The 8622-nt window shown below is 54.1% G+C and overlaps 1 protein-coding gene and 1 pseudogene across 2 annotated transcripts; one reads left to right on the top strand and one right to left on the bottom strand.

Moving 5' to 3' along the window:
* Positions 1-406: 406 nt before the first annotated feature.
* LOC110294872 (BICD family-like cargo adapter 1) lies at positions 407-5397 on the top strand. The gene is made up of 3 exons (XM_021163352.1): positions 407-585; positions 1548-1668; positions 3997-5397. The coding sequence occupies exons 1-3, from the start codon at positions 407-409 to the stop codon at positions 4159-4161; spliced, it is 465 nt and encodes a 154-aa protein (XP_021019011.1). The 3' UTR covers positions 4162-5397.
* Positions 5398-7740: 2343 nt separating this feature from the next.
* Positions 7741-8402, bottom strand: LOC110295297 (annotated as a pseudogene). Its single transcript, XR_003836764.1, has one exon. The product of XR_003836764.1 is annotated as a ras-related protein Rab-35 pseudogene (transcript).
* Positions 8403-8622: the final 220 nt, after the last annotated feature.

Raw genomic sequence — 8622 nt, 5'->3', positions numbered from 1 at the left:
GTGAGCCACCATGTGGTTGCTGGGAATTGAACTCAGGACCTCTGGAAGAACAGCCAGTGCTCTTAACTGCTGAGCCATCTCTCCAGCCCCGGAAACACTCTAACACTCTCCTTTTTAAAGACTAGGATTCATGTATGATAAGCGAGTTGTGTGGTATGCATTTGGATCTGGGGTTCCAATTGAAGACTCCCCTTTCCTCCTGCACTGCAGCACTGGCATCTCTAGGCCGTGGCATTAGTCAGCACATTCCGGTAGCTCCGGGCTGCTCGCGGCGCCATCTGCGGGCGGACACTGGTACTTCCTGAGGCTAGAGCCGCTGGGAGCCGCCTGCGGTTTGGGAACTGTCAGGCAAATCGCGTCCATGGCAACCGCTGCCAGGAGGATTTCCGCTGTTCTTTAACAGCCAATGGCTGTGGGCATGACAGAAGCGACCTGCAGTGTCTGCACGCTTGCCCATTGGACAGGCTTGGTCCTATCCCTGTGGCCTGCAGCCGCAGTGGGCGGGGCCGGGACCAGCCCAGAGTTGTCGGGAGCTGCTTCTAGGGCAAAGTGGCTGGTGAATGCAGCACACCGGGTGTGGAGTAGGTGACTAATTGCTGGGTAGAGGGCAAAGCGGGCGGGGAGGAAGTATGGTCTGAGTTCTGTACAAATAAGAATCACCTACTCGTTCCGGCTTTGCTCATTTAGTGTGTCCTGAGAGCAGAAGGGCAGCCACTACAGGCCAGGCCTGCGGCCCTCCACGGGCCTGGCAGGATCTGCTTTCAGGCAGCGGGTGCCGCCTTTGCAGAGGCATCCTCCTCTCACACCCTCTCCACGCGGCCTGCTTTTTGCATTGAGCGGCTAAACTGTAATAACGTTGGGAAGGTGAGCAAAACAGTACCCAAGACACACAAATGGAAAATATTGAAGTAGGAGGGAGAGCTCGTATCAGTGCCATCTCCAGGGATAGCCCCAGTGTGTTATGGTATGTGGCCACACACTGGCAGTTTTATTCTCAAAACCTTGACCTTTTCCTCTCCAGTGCCATCATGGTAAACTGTCAGGAAGTGCCATGTATCTGGGTTTTCACTGGTGCCGTATTGTATTGTCTTTTTAACATTTTTAAACAGTTCCCCAGCTATTGCAAACTAATGTTGCTAAACTATGGCCACCATCCTTTGAACATCTTTATCTTTGGAACAGTTTCTTTAATGGCGGAGTAGCTCGTCCAAAGGACTATCTTTTATAGCAGGAGGAGAAGGTCCCACCCTGTGCTGTGCACAGCCTTGAGTGAGGGCCAGCAAGCAGCGCCTTTGTTGAGAGGCCTTTGATCCTCTCTAGGCTCTGTCCTCTTTTACCCCCTCGCTGTGACCTGTTTAGCGATGACAGGTCATCTTTTGTACCTATGGCTTGGTTAGGGAGCAGGAGTTGCAGTCAGTCCTTGAAGAAGCATAGCTCCAGGGACCCTGTGGTGTGGGATCGGCCCTTCCCTTCCCCGAGACTCCAGGTCTCCTAGTGAAGAGGCACAAGGTGCACATGTCCGTGCTCATCGCGGCCCATGTTTGCAGGAAGAACGCTGTGGAGCTGGAACTCGCCAAGTGCAAGATGGATATGATGTCTCTGAACAGCCAGCTACTGGATGCCATTCAGCAAAAACTGAACCTCTCTCAGCAGCTGGAGGCTTGGCAGGTAAGCAAGCGCCCAGGGCTGGGGGAGGGGGGCGCCCACTCAGAACCTGCATGTATCAATAAGGAGCCCCTGGGCCCCAGGCCCCAGGAAGACAGAAAGCCCAGGCAGCCTCTGGGAGGGATGTACCTCCACCAGATGTGGAGTAGGCCCCACTCAGCTGGTCATTCTGTTTGTTTTAAAGTGATGTGGTTCAGCCCAGTGGTCCCCACAGGTGCTGCCCTAGGCCTTCTCAAAGGTCTGTGGCTTCTTCATCCAAGGGCGCTGTTCAGGCATGGGTCAGTGCAGCTATCTCTATGCAGCTATCTCTAAGACCCCATTTTCAGGGTCTCCCAACTCCCTACTGCTAAGGTCATGACTCGGGGATGAGGGTGAGATAGGCTGATTCAAAATAATGGGTCTAGTGGTTAATGTCTTTCTCCAAGAGACTGTAACCTACTAGATAGTAGTCACCTGTGACTTAGGTGAGCCCCGCAGTGACCGACAGAACAGCAGTGTCCATTACATCGTGGCCCCGTGGGGCCGGCAGCAGCCAGCACCATGGCTCACCAAGGCTGTTCTCTTCTCTCCTCCTGGCTACAGTTTGCGTCCTCGGGGCTCTTTACTATCTGGCTGCTTTGGTTTCTGATCTAGTGGCCTTTCTCAGTTCCTGTGCCAACAGCTTTAGTTGTACACCCCTCCTGCCTTTGAGGTGAGATTGAGCCTTGTGTCCATCCGTCTGTTGTCCTCTGCCATCTGTCCCACATCTGCCATCTCCCCATGGCCCACTGTGTTGTGTGCCGGAGCCTGGCCTCATCTCTGTGCCATCAAGTCCCAGTCTCCTCCTTCTGTCACTGCAGCACGGCAGACCAATGCCGCCCTGTCATAGATGGGTTTGCACGGCTGGATAGCAGCAGGCGGGGATCAGGACCAGTTCGTGCACTGTGCACGTGTAAAGTTCCAAGGAGATGTATTCCCTGGGAGTCCATTGGTGGATTCAGTTATTTAAGTAGAAGAGTGCAGTTGTAGCGACTGTGACAGAAAACATGGCGGCATCGAGAGGACTTCTTCTAAAGCTCTGTGTTTTCCCTTTGGTGTTGAACAACATATTTTATGGACCTTGTCCTAAGTGCCACAGAGCAGTCAGTGTGCTGAGAATCTGCACTGGGGCTCAAGAAGTAGGAGCCGTGTGCTGGCAGAAATGACACAGGGTCTAACATGAGAGGCAAGTGGAGAATGGAGCTGGCAGGGGAAGGAGGAGGAGGAGGAAGAAGGGGAGGAGGAAGAAGAAGGGGAGGTAGAAGGGGAGGAGGAGGAGGAGGAATAGGGGAACAAGCTGTGTGCTCCCCACCTGGGGAGGGGTCAGGAAGATCCTCTGGTTTCATTTAGAGACCTTCAAATACGCCCACAGAGCAAGGCCTGAGTGCAGCTGAGGTAAGAGGCATCCAGGGTCTGCCCTCCTTCAGCTCACGAGTGCCTACTGAGCCACACAGCCCAACCTTTCCATGCTGCAGTGAGCCCACCCTAACCTGGCCTCACCCACCATGTGCTTGGACTCCAGCAACCGAGTCCCTGTGGGTTTGTTAGGGCCTTTTTGTCAGAGCATCACACAGCTCCCACTGGGCTAAAAGCTGGAGGTGGTGGTGGTTGCATACTGGTGGTAATTACCAGGGCTCCTTGCAGACGGTAGTGGCAGAGCCCATTGTCAGGTAGCTACCTCTAGTCAGTCCAGTGATGAGGGAACTGTCCTCGGCTGCTCCTCTGTGAGCTGCCTTCTGTGAGGGTGCTTTTTCTAGGCAACCAGGTCAGGTCAGGTCCTCACCCCCTAATAGACTGAAATTGGAACAAGATAGCATCTCAAAATGGCACTGCTCGTAGCTTTAGCCGTGGGAAGCTGGCCACAGGGGTCATCGCAAGCATACAGTGTCTGTCCAGTGTGGGGGCATGCCGGCTTAGCCTCAGAGTGATTTGAAGGGGGAAATTAGGACACAAACAATCTTGGGCAGGCCATTGGGCTACAGAGCTCACAAGCCAAGGTCACTCTGGGCTGAGGGTGGGGTGGCAAGCCAGACGGCAGGCACCCAGGCAGCCCCATAAGCTAGTATGGGGCTCACGGTTATGTAGGCCTAATGGCATTGCATCGGGATGGATGACATGGGCCCTGAGGCTGCGCACTAGCTACATGGCATCATGTGTCCTGGCGTGGTGTCAACATTCACCACTTTCTCAGCAAACGACAGTGCTTCTTCATCTCATCCCTCATCTTCACCTGTCCACATCTGTCACCTCCCTGTCCAGCCCCACGACCAGGGAAGAGCAGCTGCTTACCCCTCCCCTTCTCCCTCTCTGCAGGATGACATGCACAGGGTCATTGACAGGCAGCTGATGGACACTCACCTGAAGGAACAGAGCCGGCCTGCTGCTGCTGCCTTCCCTAGGGGCCACGGCGTAGGGCGGGGGCAGGAACCCAGCACCGCAGACGGCAAACGGCTCTTCTCCTTCTTCAGGAAGATTTAGGTGGGGATGAGTCTGGCCATTGAGAAGGGGGGACTAGCGACAGTCTAAAAAGGGTTCCCTCTTAGCTGGAGCCAGGCAGCCACATTGCCTGCCCACCTGCCCTGGAGCCCAGTTAGCTCCAGAGAGCTCACTCCCTATGTCAATGTAATGGAGACAGAGGTAGGGGGCCTGCCTTGTCCTCTGAAGGCTGCCCCTCACCAAGGGACAGGAATGAACCTGTCCCCACTGCCCAAGCCAAGCCTCAGCCTGGGCTTTCCCAGGATCCTGTTAGTGAGCAGGGCTCAGCCACTCAGACCCAGCTGACCACAGTCCACCCTAAAGGCTCTGCTGCCTCCTTGGAATTTGAACATGGGGAAGAGATTAGGGCCTCCTGTGCATGCCTCAGGAGGCCTGAGCCTCCACTCGAGCCCCAGCTACCAGCCTGGAGTAGGGGAGGCACGGCCCCTCGGCCCCTCACCCGTGTGCATGCACCTCTGCTGGAGCCCTGCACAGCAGGAGGCCCAGCCTGTGGCTGTGAGGCCTAAGAACCGGGTGTACAAGCTGTGTTGAGGCCATCCTGTACCCCAGGGAAGGCCATCTTCTGGCTGCCACCACTCCTCAGCTTCCTCCAGTGCAGTCCTTATCCCTAGGGAGGCCTGGGCCGGGTAGCATTCCCATTGCCCCTGTAGGCTTTAGCCTCCAGACTTCCCCCCTCATGGGACAGGACTTGTCTTCCACAGCACCCTCCCACCTCAGATGCAACTTCTTGGCCAACCCGAGCAAGTTGAGGCCACAAGAGCGGCCTGAGGGGCCTGGCTCTCCCACCCTCACACTGAAGGCAGCGTGGGTGCCACAGGGTGGATGGGGTGAGGCTGCTGGGAGCCTCCAGATACTGCCCACCAGGCCTCTAAGGGACAAAGCCCTAAGCCTGCTGCTTCTGCTCCTTCTGCAGCAGCCCCCTCCCCATCTCTGCTGAGGCCCCAGCCCAGAGGCTGTGGGTCCGGCCTGCAGCTGCTCACCACTTTCTGAGCCTCCTGCCCTCCACGGGAAAAGCACAGCAGGGCTGAGCGGAAAGAATGTACTTATAGATATGTACATACCACAGTGCTGTAATTTTGTATGTAGCAATTGTGTAAATACACGTATGGATTTTATAATACACACATATAAATCTATAAAGGCATATTTTTAGAAAAACAGCGCACCACTGCTTCTTTTGAAAATAGTCTGAATAAGAATAAAATGAATTTCTACAGACCTTGTGCCTCAGTTCCTGGGTATGTGGAGGGCTGTTTGCTATGAATGTGCCTTAGGATGCGTCAAAGCCACCACTAGCTGTTGGTGTAGAGGGCCAGGGCCAGCCCCAGAAGGGCGACTTGTAAAAGTGACAGTGTCATCCCACATCCTTCAGCCTGGCAGACACTTCAGCCCAGCCTGAAGAGCTCACTGCAGGTACAAGCTGCATCCTTCTGGGGTGTGCAGGGGAAACGAGCAGCCTCTGGCGTCTTCCCACACGTGCTCTGGGCCCACGGGAAGCGCCACCCTGAACCACTGGATCACAGAGAACAGACTTGGCCCCTGACAGTGTCCCAGGGCCTTCTATGGGCACCTGCGCAGCACCTGAGGACAAGCGCTGGACCAAGAGCAGAAGGAGTTGGGTACCCAGAGCACAGGGGAGGGAGAGCAGACAGACCCTGGGAGGAAATTTGGCAGCTTGAACCTTTATTTTTAGTATTTTTTTTAAAAAGCATAATTAGAAACTTTCAATACAGAAATAGTCCTAGCAAACCATTTAAAAGTTGGTTGTTTGACAGGAGTTTCACATCGGGCCCACCAGGACACCTGATTCTCCCACCCTTACCTCCACCCAACCCCACTCATGCATGTAACACTGTGGGACAGGCACACTGTTGTCACCAAAATCACCCACCACCCGGGCCTTAACAGGCTGGTGCCAGAAGCCATCCAACTTGGGGTGATGCTCAGAGATCACCCTTTTATTGCTTGAATTGGCAAACACTCCCATCCTGGCTTCCCATGTGTTCAGAAGCATGTCATGTGCCCAGAACAACAGGCCCTGGGTCAGCCAAGGCAGGCCTGCAGACAGTCTCTGCCTCAACTCCCAGCTCACCGGAGCTATGTAGAGTCACCTAATGCTTGACACTGAAGCGTCTTCCCCAAACCCAGCCTGATGCTCAAACACAGAACCGCAGCTTTTGACAATTCGGACAAGTGGAGAGACAGGTGAGAAGAAAGCCCCAGTTTTATTGATTGAAAACCCATCCACAGTGTTAACATGGAAAATCTGCAGTATTCTGTGATGATTGTCCAGTCAGGACTGTGCCTGGAAATCGCCTAGGAAAGAAAATCTAAAACACATTGTGTGTCCAAATCAGTTCTTCTGAGTTATGTGATCCTTCAGGGGAAAGGAGACCAAGTGTGGGGAAGGGGGTGGGGTAACCAAATGCTGATCACTCTGGTGGGTGGCTAGGTGAATACTGGCTGCCCCCACCCCACTGCCACTTCTTCCCAGTGGCTAGGAAATCTTCCTACCACCTTCATACTAAAAACACATCTGTCAGTAATGCAAAAGCCACCAGTCGGTCCCAGCTTGAGGTGCCTTCCCAGAGCCCAGCAACCCCTGACTCTGTCTGGCACAGGCGCCTGGTGCTACATTACAGACTTTCTCCAGCGGGAGGCCCTCGAGCACACAGGTATGAGAGTGCAAAGCCAGCCTTTCCCATGGAAGGGAGAGCGCCTAGCCCTGCACTCAACAGAAGCCACANACCTTTTCTAAAAATACTGAGCCCGACGTGGAACAGTCATATCTTTTGCTATTGAGCCAATCAGATCTCAAGGAAATAATTGTGAGGAACTTAGTTCATTTGATTTGGCTTCATTGGTTGTATTTGTTAAAATGCTCCCCCTTGCGAGCTCCGTCTCTTTACAGATGTCCCACTACCTTTCTGCNGGAACTGAAACATGTTGGGTAAGTGAGAAGCCATGGCTCTCCTGGGTTTGTAGCAGAGGCATCTAGAAGGCAGAATGAGAAACCTGTTGTCCAAAAGGGCAGGACTGAGTTCCTCTGTGGAAGGAACTGAAGGCCTAGGGGCCAGCAGAGGACAGGGCCTGTGTGGAGCCAGGTTCCCAGCTCCCAGAGCAGCTTTAGGGTAGGAACCATGTGGAGTGCACTCCATGGGCCAGGGATGGATGGCCAAAGACTCAAGGTTGGCTCCTCAGGAAGCTGCCGTCAAGCTGGGATGGAGGGCTGGGGAGGGTCTGTTGCAGCAGGTTGGCAGGAAGGAGCCAAAAGCCAGAGCAGGCTGAGGGTGTGCAGCTGGTTAATGCAATATACACTATGTACAAACTGGTTAATCAGTCCACTCAGCTGGCAGCGTCCTCACCAGGTCCAGGTGCCTCGTCAGGGAAGAGGGCACCGTGGGGAAGGGCGGGCTCGTCCAACACCTTCTTGGCACTCAAGGGGAAAAGGGCAGGAAGTGCCGATGGCGCCTCCCAATACAAAAAACGTGGAGAGAATTCTTTAAATAATGGCACTAAACTGAGACTCCCCCCCCCCCCCAAGAGCCTCCGAGGCCTCAGGCTGGGAGGGATGCAGTGCAGTCTCTGCAGTGGGCTGGGGCATTAGCAGCAGCGTTTCTTTCGTTTACTGTTTTTGGTCAGCTTCACCACATCGTTCTGTTGTTGCTGCTGGTGTTTGGCCAAGTTGTCTTTCTTTGCTCGCAGAACCAGCTCTGTGATACAGTTGAACATCTCTTCCACATTGATATTCTCCTTGGCACTGGTCTCAAAGAGCTGGATCCCCATCTGCCCCGCAAATTTGTAGGCATCTTCTGTCTCTACCACCTTCCGCTCAGGGTCATCATTCTTATTGCCCACTAATATTCGGCACACATCGTCACAGTTCTGGTTGATTTCATGAAGCCATCGCTTGACATTGACAAAGGACTCGGCACTAGTGACGTCGTAAACCACAATGACCCCATGGGTCCCCCGATAATACGTAGAGGTGATGGTGCGGAAGCGCTCCTGCCCTGCCGTGTCCCAGATCTGCAGCTTCACCTTCTCCCCATTGATCTCCACAGTCCGAATCTTGAAATCCACTCCGATTGTGGTGATGTAGCTGCCTGAGAAGGTGTTGTCTGCAAATCGTAACAGCGAGCTACTCTTGCCCACACCGCTGTCGCCGATGATGAGCAGCTTGAAGAGGTGGTCGTAGTCCCGGGCCATGGCGGGCGGGGGCGGCGGGCCTGGTGTTCAATTCTATCATGAAAACTAAAGTCAGTAACAGGTGGTAGCAGCCAGCAATAATCCAAAAAGTAGAAGCAGGAGGATCAGAGGTTCAAGGCCATCCTTGGCTACATAACAAGTTCAAAGTCGGGTTGGATCACGTGAAACCTTGTCTCTAAAAAGACAGGAAGCAGAGCCAGCAAGAGGGCTCAGCATCTAAAAGCGCTCGATGCC

This window comes from Mus caroli, chromosome 5 (genome assembly GCF_900094665.2).
Source record: "Mus caroli chromosome 5, CAROLI_EIJ_v1.1, whole genome shotgun sequence".
NCBI classification, from domain to species: Eukaryota; Metazoa; Chordata; class Mammalia; order Rodentia; family Muridae; genus Mus; species Mus caroli.
This window is presented reverse-complemented; position numbering and strand designations above follow the sequence as displayed.